Consider the following 20877-nt stretch of genomic DNA (forward strand, 5'->3'; position numbering starts at 1 on the left):
GTTAAGCCAGGCTCTAATAAATCAGTCTGATCAGATTTACATAAATATGCTTTCTAGGTTTATGAACGTCTACTAAAGTAACACAATAGAGAAAACATAGTGTGCTATTGTTAGGTCTCTAGTATCAAACATACAATGATCCTTATTTTACAATTTATTCATTGTAAATTGCAATATTGGTCTAAAACAAAAGCATATATGAGCCAGACTTTTTCCAAGCAAAAATAGAGTAATTAAAGAGCACTGGATGAGAACTGCATTTTTCAGAGCATTTGAGCTCAAACACTGCAGGACAATACACCCTAACCCTACAATAGGAATTTAATTATTGAAATATTAATCAATTAATTTTCAAAGAACTCTAGGTAAGCAATCATTTACATAAATGTTATCAATCAAAACAAAGGCAAGTTTATTGAATTTAACTTTTATAAGGAGTCGACAAGGCAGCATTCTTAAAAATTTATTTCAGCTTTCTGACTCAAAATTACAAAAAAAAAATAATAATGATAATTTAAAAAAAAAAAAGTCTGAGTGCCCTGCTACTGCACCATCGATAGTCGGCCACTAGATGGTCATAGTGTCCTATGAATAAACACAGATGAAGTGAGCAGGGCCACTATTACCGTTATTTGCATTGTGCACTCTGCAGGTATTTTATAGGTGGAATGTTTTTTGCACTGGTGTGAACATTTGTAATGGACTGTTTGGGACTGTTTCTTCTTTTAGGTCAAACCACATTGCGTAACATTTTGCATCATTATGTTCAATTCAATCCAGGTTTTATATAGCACTTTTAAATACAACATCAGCTGCTCAAAGTACTTTACATAGAAAAAAAACAAAGTAATTACATATTGAGAAGGTAAATATAAAAAGCAGGTGTTATCTTTTTCCATGAACATGTAAGATGAGAAAATTGTTTACACTTTACAGGAAGCACAGTGATGGTTAGATGGAAGCATGTGATAACATGGATGAATGCATTTACTGCCCTGTAGAGTTAGGATAAATCATGTTATCAGAAAATAAGCCTAATTCTTTAGAGTGATCATGTGGAGAGACAATGTACCCTGTAATTACAATGTAATAACCTCAATTACACATTTTAGTTTCCCTCCTATTTGCATCCTATTGCCATGCTATTACTGAGCTACATTAATTTGTATATTTAAAGTGGGATAAATAAATATAAAAATTAAAAAAAGTCTTGAATATACATACAAAATTCATGCTTTTTAAAAGTGTTATCAGATTTCAATTACTGTTTTCATCATTGAGTTCAAATCACCAAAGACATAGCGTAGTGTACTATGGAGCCATAGTTTTACCTCAGATTAGTACTTAATGCACATAATGTAACATGTTGGTGGAAAAATATACTGTCCACATTTAGTAATATTTTGTCTCAAAATGTAATAACCACTTTATAACATAATGTTGAAAATGATAGTTTTATCTCATGATGCAGTGACAATTTTTGATAATTACATAAGGCAGCATTATTACATAATGTGTCTGTACAGACCACAGCTTGTCACATTCACCAATGCATTGTCTTAAAAAGCACTCAACTCATAGCCAAAAGTCAGAAGTGAATTTGTTGTTTAACCTTGTGCCTGAGGTTGTGTCTGAGTGTCTGTCTTTAATGTTATTTTACTGAATAATTCAGGCACATGACACAAGCTGCTGCTGAATACCGAATGTACAATTGCTTTATATCCATCAATATTGAATGGTGTTTAGCTGTTTGGTGCCATGCACAGTGTCATATCTCCCACATTGCTCACTGTAAACAACAGTGAGCAATGTCATTGTTTCAGATGTATTCTTTCATACACTTTTATGGCCATTAAGATGTATCAGTTCAGAAAACTTTGTTTATCCCATAAGGACAATTCTGTTTACAGAGCATCATCAGGAAAATGCTGCAAAAATTATTCCTTGTTCTGCTCTGCCACCAACCGGAAAGAATAAACAAAAGATGTTCTGATGTTATGCTTTTTCAAGATTTTTAAAACACAAACTTACATACAAAACATGTACATGAATGTAGAAATGTATTTACATCTTTATTACAGGGCCTAGAAAACAATGGACAAGTTAGTGCGCCCTCTGCTGGCAACACTATGTCACATCATCATGTTGTTGGTGCTGGCGAAAGCCCTTAAAAAGGTGTAAAACATGCCAAGTGCACAGTATCTGATTGTGCTGCTTGTGTGAAGTGCTCCATCTGGCCTTTCCCTCAGACCCCTGTAGAGCCGGGCTAATGCATACTGCTCCTGCATGATAAGCTGCTGTACATCACTGCAGACATGGAGGGCACTGTAAAGGGCAGAGTGACGGCCAGTGACCCCTATGTGGAGGACACACAAGGACCTGATCAGTATGCAAGCCTGACAAGTGTCAGAGAGAACTTATGGTGGGCATTTCAACCATTAGGTTTTCATTGGGTCTTACTTAAGATAATTGATATAGGATAGTGAGGAATGATGGACAACCAAAAGCTCCATGATGGGGTTAAGCTGTCACCATGTTTTGGTTGTTATTGGATTGTTAAATTATGATGTCATTGCTCTTCTTCTAATGGAATTCCTGCCTCATTCATTGAGAGGGCTTTTTAACCCAATCAAAACTTTGTACAATGGCGTTTTCCAATTTAAGTGATTAAGTGAAGCCTGGTCTTCCTCTAGGGATGATTTTCAGACATAAAATATTTTATCATTTTTAATATTAAAATTTTGGCCAAAAGCTATTTCTGCTATTTGTCAATGGGGACTTATTATGTGAAATTACTTTTATGAGCTTAGAACCAGTGTTATACCAGTGTTCCCTCATCATTAGATTGTACCATCGACTATATACTTCTTGAACAGTCTATAGCTTGTGCTCAGAGATGCATTATAATTGATTCATGCATGTTTCAGTAATCCTTCATTGTCCTGCATTTGAGGCTTCAGTGAAAATTTCTATTTTCATCTACCACCTATTATCACCCCCCAACTCTGTATTTGCTTGCAATTAGTCAAAAAGATCAGACTCTGGCTCATGCTAACATTTAAAACACATTTAATCTGTGTTCATCAAAACCCTTCACTCCACTTCTCCTCCTCTGCCCCTGGCTATCAAATACATGTCAGTACCATACATGGGGATTTGTAAAGTAGTTGTGACTCCCTCCCCTCATTTCCCTCTTGTATGGGTGAGTTTGTTCCCAGCATGCACTCTGTCTGTGAGTTTCTCCCCGTAGGCTTGGCTTTACTGGTTCAGACTGCCAACATGGTGGATGCTTGAAAGAGACCAGCCTATGTAGATTCACTGCCTGTGATTTGCTGATAGATATATAATTCATGATCTCATCTGCATAAGTCTCTCCATGTTTGATTTCTAAAAATACTACAGCGTGACTCTGGGGGCCAATGTGAGAGTTCATATGAGAGATACTTTATTCATTGTAGCTGAAGTTAGCCCTGCAAAAGGACAACTATACTGCACATCCGTAACATGTGGAGACTATTATATATAAGTTATAAGTTATATATACCGTAAATTTCGGACTACAGAGCGCACCTTGATATAAGCCGCACCAGCTAAATTTGAAGAGAAAATCAATTTTGTACATATATAAGCCGCACCTGAATAAAAGCCGCAGGTTTTCATATTGTAACATGAGATATTTACACAGAAAGACGGTGCACTGACACGCTTTTTTTTAAACTGCCTGAAAATTGGCACCAACACGACAACAACACGGGATGAACACATCTGCAGGTTTAGAAAATAAAGCTGCACCAACACGGAAAATCTGCTTTTATTTCCTCTGAAAACTTTTGTCGTCTTTTTACATTGACCAAGTTGGATTCATTGATGTCGAGCTTACGTGCAGTGGCTCTATTTCAGGGGTCGGCAACTCGCGGCTCCGGAGCCGTATGCGCCTCTTTCAGCCTTATACTGCGGCTCTGCGTGGCTTGGGAACTGACACAGACACAGCTCACAGTCCTGCGTAAAGAGCCCTGATTTTCAGACGTTGTGCGCACAGGGGTCAGGAGCAACTTTGGCCCGTCCCTAATGACACACTAATAAGCTCGTCCGTAGATGTATCATGAAAATCCTGCTGGAAATCGCCACAGAAATCTATTTGATGTAGTAGCAAGTATATTATCTGCTCTTGTCTCCGCGGTGACGTATCACGTATAACTCATCAGACACGACGCACAAAAGTAGAGCCACAAGCGAGTGAAAATGAGCCAAAACAAAAGTCTTTGGAGATCTTTTTAACAAAGGGGAAAAGGACAACTGAGGAGCCAGAAGAGGAGACTACGACCTCCAAGAAAAAGAAAGATAAATTTAACAGACAATGCCTACTTAAAATCTGGGTTTGTCACTACAGGTGACTCACGCGCACAGTCCGCTCTGCGTAACATACGGGAAAAGCAAATAAGGCAATTAAACCTTCAAAACTGCTTTGGCACATGGAGAATAAGCACCTGGGATTAAACGATACGATACGAGTTTTTTTTTTGTTGTTTTTTTAAAGAAACTGCGGAGTAGAGTAGACATAATCACATAATCAGCGCGATGCATGATGCAGCGGTTTGGTGAGTTGTATTTTTTTAATGCACTTAAGTTGTTTTTGCCATATTTATCTGCCACGTGTAGAAGGCTTGTCCGTGAAAGTAAAACCTACATTATTCCGTTACATTATTGTTATTATACAGTGTTATCTTCATTTTAGATGTCAAAAAGTATTTGCGGCTCCCAGTGTTTTATTTTATGTGGAAAGTGGGTCCAAATGGCTCTTTGCGTGTTAAAGGCCGACCCCTGCTCTGTTTCCTTTCTGTTTCTTTATCTTAAAAACTGCATCATATCCATTTCATGATGCGCAAAATGATCGTTCAAAATCAAAACTAGTGAATTCTTCAGAGCAGAATCTTTCCCCACGTCTGTCTCACTTTTACGTTTACAGCTAGAGAGCGCCCCCCAGGGGCCGTTATCCAGTAAAATTCCATATATAAGCCGCACTGCTGTAAAAGCCGCAGGGTTCAAAGCGTGGAAAAAAAGTAGCGGCTTATAATCCGAAATTTACGGTAAGTTATACAATGTAACTTTTCTGGCAGAGGGTCCATGATGCCATTGCTTTGTCTGGAATGTTGCTCCAAGGAGACAAGTTGGTGTTGTCCAGAGCCAGGTCTGTGGAGAGGCAAGCAATTAGCAAAAGTGCATGTTTTTCAAGGGACTTTTGAGCAATAAAACACCCGTAATTAAATAAATGCTGTAGATACAGAATGCCATATTGTGCAATGTTCCAGGTAGACCAATAACAGAGACAAGCAAATGGCCAGAAAAGTCACATAGTGCAGCTTTAAAGGGGATCTTTTTATTTTATTTGGTTGCAGTAGCTGTAGTTGTAGCATCAGCAATACTCACAGTTGTAGTAGTACATTAGCAGTTGTAGTAATAGTATTATAATAAGCATAAGAAGTAGTGATGGTACAAGTAGAAATAATGCATGAATATCCTTGTTATCTACCTCTTCTTTAACTGTAATTATTCAATAAAGATTAAATATCACATTAACCTTTAGGCTTTGAGGTGTATTACAACATAAATTTCGCTAACTCTACCACCTGATTAATATAATAATAATAATAATAATAAGCTCATCACTGCATGTTCTTCATCGAGTGATCATAAACAAGTCAGTAACTCACAGCCCGACAGGAAGACTAGCATCCACCCATCCATCAGCAGAGGAAGCATTAGCATGACGCCAGGCAATTACTGAACATGAGAGTGTGTGAGTGCGGCTGCTCAGGCTAAGTGACCTTGTTTGCTTTGGGCTAAGTGCCTTTCACTGGTGGGATGATCTCTGCACCACCCCACCCTATCTCTACACAACGTATTCTGCCCTACATCGCACGGAATCCAGGCCACATCAGCAATGAAGGAGGATATCGCTAATCTTCATGTTTTCTGGTGGTCACAGCTATTTTATTTGTGGATAAAGTTTGTACAAGGTGTGATTCATTAAAATTGAAAAAAAAAAAAAAAAAAAACTGGACCCAAACCCAAACCAAAGCAGGACTATGAATGCATCCTTTTTAGTGATATCATAATTTCAGATGGAGGGCATCGGGAGCCTGCATAACTTTATATGAGATTCATTATTTTTGAACGAAATAACCAAACTGACCCAGATTATTAAACATTTGGTTGGCAAATTTACTGTAAAAACTGTATGGCTCAAAGCCTATTCAACTAAGGAGAATCATGTGTTTCTGTAATCCCATTCCTTTTATACGATATTCTGAAAAAAATTAAATAAAAAAATCCTCATTTAGTCTGTTTCTGTAGATAGAGAGGACACTATTGACTGACACAATTTGAGCCAGTTTGTGGACAGGCCCAGAGATTTGAATCATAAACCATGTCTAAACTTCTGCAAAGTCAGTTTAAAAATGTACCATAGGACTAGACCTGTCACAATAACACGTTTTGAAGTAAGGTATATTGTTAAGGAAAAAATAGATGAATACAGTTAAAAAGAAAAACATTAGCTGCTAAAAATAAACAGCAGAATGAAATACTTCAGTAGCTAAGAAACATATAGAATGAGTCATAGAAGTTGTTTATTCAACCCTCTTCAGCTGAAATCGTACTACAGAAAAACAAAAAAACAAAACAGAAACTCTTCGAGTAGCACAAAAAATACCCAAGAGAAATATTATCCCCAAAAATAATTGTTCCATCTTTCATATAGCGAATGATAAGTCAATATAGTAATCCTCATAACAGGCCTACATACAATCTGATCTGCCCTTCAGCTACTTTTAAGCAACAGGTAGTTTTGAATATCACGTGAGGAGGCCCAAAGCTCAAGACTCTGCGACCACTACTTCAGGTGAGGTTGCCATGACAGCGATCTAAAAACAGAGTTATACTTGTGCATCCACAAATGCATTGTAATCTGAAATAGACATTTTCCTTTAATTTGGTACCAATAGAGCACCTTTCCCCATTCAAAACACCTTTCCCCATTCAAAACATATAATATTTTGATTTGAATTTCTTATTTGACCACAGAGGGTGGTTGCCATAGCTTGAAACCTATGAATAGGTTGTGTATGTCTCTCCCAGGAGTTTTTGGGTAAATCCTCCCAAGTTACCCATCAAACTGAAATACTGAAGGTCATGGTCAATTACATTTTGCCAAGAAGTACTGAGTTCAAAACTGCCAGCAATCACGTAAAGACATGAATTGATTACCCTAAGAAGAAATGAACTGTGTAGGCCTTCAGGCTAATAATTACCTAACCACTCCATAGAATTACCAAGGCATTTGGGGGAGGATCTTGAGAAGGGACAATTGGGCAGAATTATGCATCAACAGAGAATTGCTAATAACGCCAAGATGCCAATAAGCTCGCAAAGAAAAACAGCATTTTCCTACGACTTTTAGGTTTATCTGGGAAGCATGTGTGTTAAGCCTTTGGTAAATGTTGGACCAAAATATCTTGGCCTGTTTGTTGATGTGCAGTGATGTGCTAAAACAGAAGCCAGAGATAGACAGCATACAGCGTGTTTGTGTGGGTGTGTATTTAAATGAAGCCATATCCAAACACCTACACGTCGGCATAAAGAGTATCAAGAACAACACTACTGTGATCTGCAACGTTTGTGATGAAACATTTTTACAAACTCTGCTTGTACTACAAAAATAAGGCCACTTAACTCAATAATATGTGATACAAATTGCATCAATTAGCCCTGTACACTGTAAGAATTGATTTTTTGCAGTTAAAAAATAAATGCAAGATAGTTACATTTACAGCCATACTGTGGAACATTTGAGGTAAAGCGTTGACATCTCCATGGAGATAAGCAGGTGTGGACTAACCAGAAAAGTTACAAAGTGTATCTTTAAATAAAATGTTTTTAGTCATATCCTTCTCTGGAACAGTGAGCTAAATCTGAAAATATAAGTGTAAACCCTTCCTCACAAAAGCACGTTCCATTGTAGGGTTTGTTTCATTTCTTTCCAGAAAGTGGAGATTAAACTGCAGCCCATGGCGGGGCAGTGTATAATATCATTGTTCCCCATCCAGCATGATGTGCTTTAGATGTTTCATAAGTGTGTAGCCTTTGGCTGCTTGCAATAACAATGCATTATCACTCTCAAAATCTGCTTCACCCATGTGTTTGCAAATTGCTTTGAGACCTCCACAGTCATAAATTAGGTGGACAAAGTGGCACACCCATACACATCCTCAAATGTTCTGTGCTGCTGGTTTGCTTTGTTGAGCTTAAGGGGAAGAAAGAAAGTGGTCTTGGTAGAAGATGTAGGAATATCTGCAGAACTGGAGGTGTCCTTGCCGTGAAAAAATTCAACAATGTATATACAGGATCCCAACACATTTCTTTTTGTGTATTTCAGTTTTGAATGACCTTGCTCCTTCAGCACAAATGTGAGTTATGTGCATTTGCACCTCTGACTTTCAGTATGTCTCAAAGGAAAAAACAGGAGCTTTCTTTGTCCTGTCTATTCCATTAAATTATATTGTAGAAGTCCAATGTCAGCAATCTGTCCAGTTGAGTTTTGTCCAAACGGTTGCCCTTGGTTTCTGTGTAAACTCATATCCATCAACAGTGTCACCACCTTTGGTCTTATATTCAAAATCCATCATTCAGCCTTCTTTCTCCAGTCCTGCAATCCTCACCACTGCTGTACAGATAAAGTACATTTTATTATACAGCATTTTCAGACTCATCTTTGATGTGTTGTCATGATACTAAAAATTCAAATTTAATTTCAATACTAAGAAATAGAATCACCACTCAATACTGATTCTAATACCGCAAGGATAAAAAGACACTTTTAATGGACAAAAGAATGTAATTTTCAACATAACATCATAGTACTTTCTCTTATATTACCGTGTGGCCTTATATCTGTGTTTGTTACTTGCTGAAATGAGTCTCTAGTTTTGATATTAATTTTAGTATCTATTAGTATCTGACTACACTCAATAATAGGTGATTCATGACATATAGTTTTTAGTGGTCATAAAAGACAGGCACAGTTCCTTATGAGGTTGGTGGCATGTTGTGAGCTCAGCTGTTTACATGTGGTGATTTGTGGCCTTTTGCATAGAGCAGTGTGAGCGGGGAGTTTGCGGGAAAGGCATGGTTGCATGGTGGGCACTGAGCTCATTAGGGACTTGTGTCACATAGGAGATCTTTGCACTATTCATGTATTAACATTTTCAACATGCCCAAAATTCTGACAAACATATTTTTTCAGTGCGTCTGTAAATTCTAGTTAAATTTGTGAACAATACTCATGCCTAGCCAAAATTCTTTCCCACAAAAATTGAGATGAGAGCTGTTCAAAATAGCTCCAAGACACTTAACCATCATTGTGTGTATGAATGTACGTTATAATAGTGCATTGAATTAATAAAGCACTTTTTAAACACTTGTAGACCCTCTGCAAATGGTACAATAGTATAAACAAAGCAAGCAAAACAGTCAAAATATAGGCAAATATTAAACCTAGAACTTCTATTATTACTACTGCTAAAACTACACCAATTTCCAGCATAGTTTGGTACACAGCAAACAGTATGCAGAGTTTTGGTTCCATTTGAGGTAATAATGGTGATGGAATATAACAAGCACACATGCCTTCCATATATGCATTTATTTTGCCTTACCTGTCAGCCCTCATGTTGTCAAAGCTCTGGAGTGACAGCTTGAGTTCAGGTTGTCACAGTGTTCACTCAGAGAGGTCCCAGAGGTGCCAAACTTGTCCCACAAACATGACATCACTCGTACTATGTAAAGAAATATTTATTAATAACATCTGAGACAATGTACACAGTCCTAGTTCCATGTTACATTTCGTGTTAACAATGATTAGTATCACAACTAAAGCGTTAAAAATGACCCACTAAAATAAAGCATGCATCATACTTAGAAATACACAAATTTTGTTCTTTCTTTTGTGTCCGTTACGACATAAACAATACGTTAGCAGCTTGAAAAACACTGGGTTAGTAAAACAACAGGAGGGTGTGGTCCCGAGTGTTAACATATTAGTACAGTAAGTTAGAAATCTACAAAAGCACTTGAAAGTAAAGTGAAAATGTCCTTTTGTCAAATAGAACGTATTACAAATTGTTCAATGTTATTACAAATACGCATGGACTTTAAGGAGCTGTATGTAGTATTTTATGTTTTTATATACCGTTCTACTTATTGTCAAATAATGCCACAAACCACGATTAAAGTTTTGCCAGGCAGGAATCAATGAAAAGAGAGATTCCATAGTAAACCATCATGAACATGTATATTTATCTTTCAAAAAAGCATCTGAAGAATAGTGGACACTTTTGTGAGACAGCATAATAGTATGAGTTCCTGTTTACTACCAACATTAGCTTCCATGAATGTAAACATATGGACTATTCTCTTGTATATAATCCAATAATTTTCTCCAAATGGCTCTTCACGTACTTTCCATGACAGTTAAGACTACAAACAGCCCCTTTAAAATATACAATGTGTAAATTTTTAACAAGGAAGAGATTGTTCAATGGCAAAATATAGCAAGCATCTCAAATGTAACAAATGTGGATTGTAAATGTAAGTCAAATCACAATATAAGCCTTAAATCAGAGAGAGCACAAAAACAAAACAGCAGAGATCATCGAGCCATGTTGCCAGAAAGTGTATTTTTCCACTCCATCCTGCTACCATGACAATCTACATGCATTTAGTAAAATACTGTTCCTTTTGTCAGTGCCTGGTTCAGTCTTTCTTCTGTGCAAACCCGTAATTCATTTATGTAAAACAGTCTCTTTATCCAATAGTTGGGTTTGGTCCACAAAACTCATATAATGTGAATGTAAAATCAAGTTAGTTGGAATGTAATTGAGAGTTTTTTGGTTGTGAAAACATGAGGAAGTAAAAGGGATTCTATCAGTCTAAGGCCAGATAATGACAGAAAGTGTTGGCTAATGGCTAATGCTGGTAGCAATGTACCAGAGCTGTATGACCATAGGTGGGGTTATGGGGATGGTGGTGTCTTCAGAGAGTTGGTTGATCCTCCTTGGCTTCCCTTCTCTGTTGTTCCTTGTCCCACCCACTATAACACAGACAAAGCAAAGGTTTGTTAGAAATAGAAAGTCATGTAGAAATGTGAGACGCATCTGGCTGCTGACCTCCATCCCACTAGTTCCACCAGTACACAACACACGTGACTCCACCCACAGCTCCCAATTAGAAAACAAACATTGAGTATGATTTCTATACTGTTTCTTTCCTAACTTTTTATTGTTTTTCCACCATTTACCTTGAATACCCTTTTCCTAACCTAAACCATTACAGATTTGGGCCTACAGCAACACACAAGTGGAGAAAGATAAAGATATTTAACCGTCAACATGTACAATGGTGGAAATAATTGTACATATTGAAAGCGTATCAGAGCAACAACACCTAGCCAGTTGATTTCAGATCAGCAATTTATTTGGTAACTACATGTAACCTTAGCTTTAGCCTATGTTTCACTCAAAAAAAAAATATATTTCTTACTTTTAATAACCTTTTAAAGACAGCAGTCTAAGGCAACAACTGGTAAAAAAGCATATTGTAGTGAAGAATCATGTGGATAGCTTTGTATCTAGACTCTCTTGGAGAATTGTTACATGTGCTATCTATACTGAAACTTGCTTAATGGCTTTGGTTTGTGGGATAACTCATGAAGTCTGTTTATATGAGCTGATGTTAAAAGCCACAAATGCTTTCTATTACCAATATAGTAGTCTCACATTGTGCCAGAGTCTATCTGCAGCAGTATTCTTTTTTGTCGATCTCTTCCAGACTTTCCAACTTCCAAAAAGCAGGCCTACACTTTCATCTGTGCGCAGGTTACCATGGTGATGTACGACACTTTGACCTGTGCTCTGGTGTTAGCAAAGCACCGGTGTGAATTGAAAGGCTCTGAACCAATTTTTTGTGATAGAGGCCCCTGCGGCGAGCCCTCTCCTGTTTTTTTTTTCAGTTTCCAGATCGGTGACAAAGAGGGGACAAGTTGGAGGGTGCTTTCTACATTTCCTTTTCTTCCGCTCAATAGCATCTCCACTGGCTTGAGTCGACTCCAGGGACTTTTTCTGCCCGCGCTGTGTGTATCTCTGTGTGTGTATCTGTGTGTGTGTATCTGTGTGTTCAAATGGATGAATTATTAATCTGTTGGACTATGGTTTAAGGGTCACTACAGTTTATACTAAAATACCACTGAAGCCTGGGGTAGAGAAGTTTCCAAATCATCAAGACAGTGGTTTTGGTGAGGATGCAACTGACACTGAGCAACTATATGAACTATTTAACAATTTGGGGGAATTTTACTTTATTTACTTATATAAGGAGAGCCTAATGACAGCCCTGAGACTCTCTTTTTCATGTGCGTCCTGTTCATATATATATATTTTTTTAAAAACACAAACAAACAAAACAAATAAGTGCCATGAGTCCATTTAAAACATTAAAAACTGGTGCAGCTGTGAGTATAAATGTTTGTTACCAGATTATTAAATTGCATTTGTGGCACCAAAGTATCCAATTTTGCTTGTCCTTGAAATATATTCCATTTTCATGAACCAAAACAGCCAAAAGCTCTTTTTCCGATCTCAGTTCTGGTACGGCTAGTGCTTAGATTTCTGCAGTCAACTTGTATTAAATGTTTCAGTATCAATGATTAACAAGCAGGTGAGATATACCAGCAGGCCATGAAGTAGTCCCTTATAAATAAATTTTATACAATGTCATTCTCTTCTTAGTTAGTGATGGCCGACCTACTTTTTCATATGATGGTATGAAAGAACGGGGGATGGAAACCTAAGTATGAATCAACAGCTCTATTCAACGAGTGCACCCTAGTGACAAATCAATGAATACTATTACTGCACAAAAATAAAAAACGATTCTTGTTAGCCTTTAAGTCCAAAGAGACATCTACACTGCATATACACAGTGGTTCATTTTTCAACAGTCTATGTGCCCATCCTGTGCTATAGATTCTCTTTGGGTAAACCACTCCAACATCCTGTACCCTTCCTTGAAAGATAATGCATTAGGTTCTTTTGTTTGGAAATTGGTGGTTAGTGACTCTAATTCTAAACCTGATTCGTCATAACTGTGCAAAATCAACAGATGCTGATTATGCTGTTGGCCTGATTGCAGATAGAGATGTCATCAAGGTATGTGTTTGTTAGAGCTGCAGTGTTATTCCTCATGTCTGGTCCTTTCTGCTAATGAGCAATAGAGAGACCTCCTGTGGTCAATGTAATGATGTCTATGAGGGCTTCTTTGCTGGGGCGCTAAGGCTCTACAGGGCAAGCATGCAGATGGCAAAGCACAAATCTATTAATATCAATATTAATGCAAGACAAAGGCAGATGCTGTTACACATGCTTTTTTTCCATGATATCTTCAGCTGAACAGCAGTGGAATTAATTTCAAGTCAGCATGAATTTACATGAATGAGTCCAGCAGCATCTGTTTTGATATGCTAGGCTTTAATAAATATGAGTTGGCTCTGAAATGGACACTGCTTGTGGAGTTCGTCGTTCCTTTAAACATCTTGGGTCTGACTGGCTAACCCTTATAATTTGGGTTATTGTTGTGATATAGTGCTATATACAAATAACCATCTGTTTTGTCAGTGTGAGTGTTAGAACAACCCATAAAAAAAGTTGGCTGACCTCTATGAGCGGGTGCCAGTGTGCAACAGGCTTGCGTGGATATGTGAGCATTTCATTCCAGTGGTCCCGGCCCAGACTCTCAGCCTCACTGCCCACTCTGCACACCCCGATCACCTCGTTATGGCCCACCCTGCGGGACAACACAGTTATTATCATGAGCTAAACAGATATTTGTGCAGTATAGAGACACTAAGAGGCATCTTCATTTCACAACTACAATCATAATCAAATATTTTCTCCTAAAAATATCCATATTTCTAAAATGAAATATGGCTGACACAAAATGTTTTCTCACTATCTCTCCATGTGTTAAACAATGATATACTTTTTTAAGTAGAAGTATAGAATTGATTGAAGTTATATACAAGGTGCAGATGAATAAAAACTTGTAAAATTAAGTAAGTAAACAAATTTTACATCTACTTGAAGAAACACTTGAAAACAGAAAGACTGGTCCTATTACATTTGTTCACGTTTGTTTTATTAATGTTCCCTGTGTGGTTCAGGGGCAGTGACTGCAGGACTGACCGGTCATAGTCCATGACTGCTATGAGCAGGCTGATCTGGTCTATATTTTCAGGCGGGACATCAAACACAATGGCTTCGTTGTAGATTGGGTTCAGAGTGTTGCGTTTTGTGGAAGTTTTTCTCTTCTTCAGACGCCTGCCCTCACACATCAGGGACACCTTCACATACGGATCTGCACGGAATATGCAAAATAATGATATTCACAACACACACAAGCCTTTCAAAGATTCAAAATCTTGTATTGACATATCCCAAATGAGCTATCTTCCACCTTTCTTGTTCATTTTCTCAAACACGTTCCATGCCCATGTTTCCTTTTTTCTTTTTCTTTTTTTGATACTAAATTTCAATACTGGATTCTCAGTGTGATGTGAAAGAAATCATCCACAGCATCCTGCATTGTTAAGTATAAGAACTTTCAAATAATATTAGAGAAAAGTCTAGAATTAGAATCTAGAACACATTAAAATGAATTGTAATTGTATTGTACTAAAAAATAAAATAAAATACAACTATAGTGGTATATTTTATAGTAAGTGTAATTACTGTTTGTGAGTGTTTCAGAAAATGCCAAAGCTGCATATTTAAAACAGGAGTAAAAACAAGAATGTAGTTTCTAATGTACTAACCTGAGGCTCCAGTGATGTCCATGGCTTTGAGGTTCCTGGCTTTGATTATGGTGATGGTGAGTCTGCCAGCCGTGGGGAGATAACACAGTGAGAACATCAGCTCCCCCAGGTCCACATTATCCTGAAAACAACAGAAGAAGCTAATAAAAACATTTCACTTGTTGTATGTGGACTCAAAAACACAAAATTCTCTCGACTTTGGTTTTAGCTAGATCATTTCGGTTGGTGCATTATGTAACTTTTTGGTGTAGGGTCTATCACCTACGTGTCTACATGGAGATTATCGCTTTTGCCTGGAATGTTCCAGAGCATGGCATTAAACCTATTTATCTCCATGAAGACAAGCGGGTGACACCATTAGGACAAAATAGTAGTCAGATATGTAACCCCACTTGCTGTAAAAAGCATTTTGTAAGCATAAAAAAAACAAAAAACAAAAACAATAATAAAACAATTAATACATGCAAAACAGATATGTCTAAAGCTGTACTGTGGAACATTACAGGCAAAGCAGCATCTCCATCTCCAAGGTAGCTCAGATTCTGTTTCATCACATTATTTTATTTGTAGATTTTTATATACAACCATACACACTCAGTTGACATGCCCAATAGTACCAAAAGCTCATTTAGATAACCAAACTGAAACTAGGTCCAAACTTATTGTACTTCAGAGAGTACAATAACTCACTCATACAGTAAAATTATTGCCATGTGGATTTATGTAAAAAAACCCTTATGCAAACTACACTCTCTCTCATTCACTAAAAGTACACTGCATTTGTTATACCAGTGACAGGACTCAAAAAACTTCTCAAACTTTAAATATCACTTAAAGTTATAGGCCTATTATTTCCAAGCCTCTATCGTTCCCCATTCTAATGAGCTGTCTCATCCAGTCGTGTCACAACTTGGTCATGACACTGTATTCCAGGCTGGGCACACGTCGCACAGTGTAAAACAGCACGTGTTCAAACGCGTTGAGCCTATTTCTGTTTATCCAACACACATTCATTCACAAGCCTTTCCCCAATTAACACATATGGAAAAATGTGTGAGGCCAGAGGAGGGAGCTGTGCATCCTGAAAAAAGTGTCCTATCTCAGATGTTAACATCACACTAACAAATCAAATGTTATTGTTTATGTAGTTTGATACTGTTTACTTTCAACAAACAACTTCCAGACTGATGGGACAACATATGCTATTTATCGACTATACCTTGGGACATCAGGAACATTTAAAACACTTTATTTGCTTATGCTTATATACTTATTGCTTCCACATTATGGATTAAAATTATCTATCTCAATGTAAACGAGCAGATCACGAAGCCAACTTACATTAAAAAGTGAATAAATAATAATAACACTCAAAGCTGCTTTACAATTACAATTTGCATTATTCATTCACTCCATACTGCCCTGGGACAGACTGATGGAATCGAGGCTGCCAATCTACACCATCTGCCTCTCTACTTTCATACTAGGCACTGTGGCACCTGGAATTCCCAGCGGCCTCCCATCCAAGTACTAACCAGGCCGAACCCTGCTTGGCTTCTGAGATCTGATGAGATTAGGCTTTGACAAGGAGATCTAGCCATGTGAAATGCTTTATTGCAATACTGTGGAACATTCTGGGCAAAGCAATTACATATCCATCACACATTATACATAAGTTGCCATAGTTGGTTTGGCTTCATCCTCCAATCAGATATTAGCCGTTTCAAATCATCACTTGAAGTTTAAGCCCTACCTGCCTGCAATGCTTACTCTGTGTCACATTTAGTTAGTTTTGATAGGAAGGGCATCTGGTGTAAATAACAACTGCCATGCTAACCCTTGACAAAAAGGCAGAAGCCAAATTAAAAGAAATAGCCTCACAGTTTTCAGCCAAGGTGCATAAGTTAGTGCTGTAAAGCTTGAGACCTTCTTTCTCTTTATTTCCAATTTTTAGTTGCAAAAAATGAATGTGTTAATCAGCGTAGAGAACACCTGTATGAGGCACGACTCGGCTCCCCGTGTGGAGCCAAATATTCACAACATGTGCTTATTATCACATAAAAATTTCACATCTTGGTTAGCCTTAAATATTTGAATCCAAAGTGGCAATTACACGCTAATCACTATTTTATACAAGCAAGATTTCAGAACAGAGAGCTGACTGCAAACATATAAAATGTGTTTTGTATGACAGGCTTTGAAAGGTGGTATTTTGAAATGAGAAACATGTCACCACACCTGTCTCCTTGAATGTGAGAGGTTATGTGAGGGTAGAGACTGTAGTGATTGCACATCCTATCTCTGATTAAGGAAAACTGTGGCAGACAGGAGATGGTCTCAGCGGGAGGGGATTGCCGAGGGTCCTCGTGCACACTGCAGCAAATCACATCAAAACTATGAGCTGATGCATCACGACTGTCAGCAGAGCCATGTAAACACAGAGATAACACTGTAAAAACTGTCGCCATAAGCTGTGAGAGCGGAGTGCGATGGGGGCTGCTGTGGTCCTACCCTCTATGACACTGCATATAGCTCAGTGTGTTAGTCATCAGTTGTATGGGAGATTGGAAACATGTTTTATAGATTTTATTTTATTTTTTTTTATAAGGGATACACTTTAATCAAGCTCTTCAAAGCAACCTTCAAAGACTGAGAAGGTTGTATGTTTACCAGCCCTGGTTTGTTAGTTGATAGAAATAGCCAAAAATGATTTCAAGATTGTTAATAAAATGTACACAACCAATTTAGCTGTCTCATGATATATTCTCTGATAAAGGAATTGAAATTTGGCAAATATTTAGGGCGTGGATCCCTTGATACAGGGCCACACAAACACATACGATACCTATACAACCAGGTGACAACTGGATTTAGTGGCTTATATTCTTACAAGTCTTCCTGAAGATTTGAGACAGGCCTCACCCGTTCTGCAAGTCTCTCCATGACCAAGCACCAAAGTACATCTCTGACATGTTAGCGCCATATGAACCATCTCACACTCTAAAGGCCTTTTATGCAGCTAAAGCCCGGAACAGTCTTTCTGAAGATGTGAGACAGGCCTCTACTTTGACAATGTTTAAATCCAGGCTCAAAATGGTTCTGTTTAGCTGTGCGTATGACTGAAAGGTTTTTATTCTGCACTCCTCTATTTTAATGTTAATTTTATGATAATTATGTGTTTTATGATGATTATTATTTATGCTTGTTTTGTTGTATTGTGATTTTATTGTCTTTCTTATTCTGTAAAGCACTTTGAATTACTTTGTACTACGTATGAATTGTGCTAGACAAATAAACTTGCCTTGCCTATATTATTCATAAACAATACCACAATATGCATTTGATTTATATAATGCTATTTTGACACAGAATTGTATTTTATGGTGGTGATAAGCTAGAACAGTACACACAGCTGCCCTGAGTCGGAACTGGTGACACTGAATCTGTGCCATCGGCCCCTACAACCACCACCGACTTAGGGCGTCACTGCGCTCAAAGCAAACAGCTCAGTGTGGACCACATCAGTCTTTTGTCTTAAGTTCACACACAATGTATTGTATTACAAAATGCAGTGTGTAGTGATAGACCAATCCTCAGGCTCTCTCTGATAATATGATCCACTTCCATCATTCAGGTCTGCAGACGATAGAGTGTTGCTCACTACTCTTATGAGCACTCCAGTACAGCCTGTGGTCAGCATTATGGTCACTATACTCTCAGTCAATGAAATTAGGCCTCTGCTCCAAGGGCCCCAATACAGAAGACAGAGTGTGGACAGTCCATCTTGTCCAATTATACAAGAGGCGCTGTCTCACCCCCGACAGCTCGAAGGGTTTATCAAAAATCTCATCAAGGCTCCAAATACAAGCAAGACTTATTTCTGTCACTAGAGAGAAAGAATAATCCATCCTTATATGGAAAAATGTAAAAAAAAAAAAACTGAGTTAAGCCGATGCAGTTAATGAGATCAGGGACATTATAATAAAAGTCAAATAGTCAAATAAAACTGTTGCAAACATTCTCTTATGCAATTAAATGAGTTATTAAAATTCCTACCTGAGCACTCTCTGGTAAAAGTTTCAAAAGCACATTTAACCCTGCTGCTTTTCATCCATTGACAATCATTTAAAATGAAAAGAGTGCACAATAACCTTACTAGTCACGGCACACCTACTTCAAAGACCAATGTTTGGGCACCCCCCGGCCTGCAAGTAATGGGATTCTGTACTTTTATGGAATTTGGTATGAGATACAATGAATTAACTCCCCCATATGTGTGAGAAAATGTCTTTAATGTGTAATATGAAGGTGTTCTGGACATATTTACTCATGTATGAAAATATCATCTCGTATGAAGGGTCATGATATGTTATGGACTGCTCCCACTCAGGCCTGTCAAGGGATTTCTTTCTACTTGGATTCTATTACATTACATGACATAGTGATCATATACAAAATATATATACATACGTTGTGAATTATGTATTAGTTTATATATATCAAGAGGTTGTGACCATGCAGACCCTTACAAGTGTCTTTATATTGCCTCTTTGGTCAAATGCAGGTTTGCCCCTCTCACACTGGCTCACCTCTCAGGGCATCATATTACTCAGTTGGTCAATAAGGGCAAATGGGAGGACAAGTGCTTGTTGTACACTGCTATTTGTCATTGTTGGGAAATGGGCCGCCCGTTAGTGAATTAAACAAACACACACACTTAGACACAGGCTGACCCCATCTATCTGAGGCCTAATTACATTCAAGTCAAACTCTGGTCGATAATATGGATCAGTTACAGGAGCTGCAGGTTAACTATGTCTTGAGCTCTTAATTTTGCTCTCGATCTAAAACCTTGAGAAGATAAACAATTACATTAGTTTGATGCAAAATCATTCCATTTGATAAACATTTTGTGATTAATAAAAAGAACCAGATCAATAGCACTGTTATCCATGGTGACAACTATAAATAATGAACAAGTACTGTGGTGAAGAGGTTGACTAAAAATAGCTTTAATCTCTGCTGTAATTACTGCAAAAGTGTCATGCCAGACCTATACAGACCATTCTCCCTCTACTACACAGTGAATTACATGTTCTTTTTCTGAAAATTGTGTTCTCGGTGTTCTTCTCTTATCCTCCTAAATCACCTAAATCTCATCACATAAGACAGCCAAATGTTTTAACACACTGCACTTCTTTGCTCTATTCTAGCACATCTGTAAAAAATATGAAACAATCGAATACTTTTCATGCAGCATTTATGATATCGATAGCTTTAAAAACCTGAATTTAGAATCGTGCTTGTGTCTGCTATATAGCTATAATCTATGATGCCTGTGGATCATTATCTTATAATATACACATTTTAAATGCATTTAAAACAACTTAATAAAAGAAACAAGTCTGATGACTTCTGCCTTAGAAAAATGTGGTGCTCAGTGGGAGCAGTCGCAGTAAACATCATCACAATAAAGAGTCGGCAGCTCCGATGGATAAATGCAGAGTTTTTTCATTTGTACCAAAAAGGCTACTCAGTGGTACTGAAAATAAAATTATGAAAATAAAATTGTAGCATGAAGTAAGTACAGAGTAGTGGGCGTATGCCGATGGCAGTAAAAACAGGGATTAAACTGCAATATGGCATTTTAAAAATAATCAAACATGCACATAACAAGTAGAATTTTTCATGTGTACGTTTTACTTTTACTTAAGTACAATTTTGGAAGCAGTACTTATACTTGTACCTGAGTGCACTTTTAACCATATAACTGTACTTTTATTTGAGTACAAATTTGCAGTACTCTTTCCACCACTGCCAACATGTAAGTAGTCATTGTGAGAAAATTCATCAGCTTGCTGCCATATAATGGCAATAACATAAGAGCAAATCCTCCATAGTGCAGAAGAATCCTCCATATTATCTCCATATTAGATGTGGGTGCATATGGCCAGGGC

General features: G+C 37.6%; 1 protein-coding gene across 1 annotated transcript in view; it reads right to left on the minus strand.

Moving 5' to 3' along the window:
• Positions 1 to 9885: 9885 nt before the first annotated feature.
• The window catches only part of syt9b (synaptotagmin IXb), a 32646-nt gene continuing 21654 nt past the window's right edge, over positions 9886 to 20877 (minus strand). The window contains exons 5-8 of the mRNA XM_033968707.2: positions 14921 to 15041; positions 14292 to 14463; positions 13764 to 13893; positions 9886 to 11146 (exon numbers count right to left, since the gene is read on the minus strand). Coding sequence (XP_033824598.1) covers positions 11069 to 11146; positions 13764 to 13893; positions 14292 to 14463; positions 14921 to 15041 — 501 coding nt within the window. The 3' untranslated portion in view covers positions 9886 to 11068. The remainder of the gene's footprint in view (positions 11147 to 13763; positions 13894 to 14291; positions 14464 to 14920; positions 15042 to 20877) is intronic.

This window comes from Periophthalmus magnuspinnatus, chromosome 6 (genome assembly GCF_009829125.3).
Source record: "Periophthalmus magnuspinnatus isolate fPerMag1 chromosome 6, fPerMag1.2.pri, whole genome shotgun sequence".
Taxonomy (NCBI): Eukaryota; Metazoa; Chordata; class Actinopteri; order Gobiiformes; family Gobiidae; genus Periophthalmus; species Periophthalmus magnuspinnatus.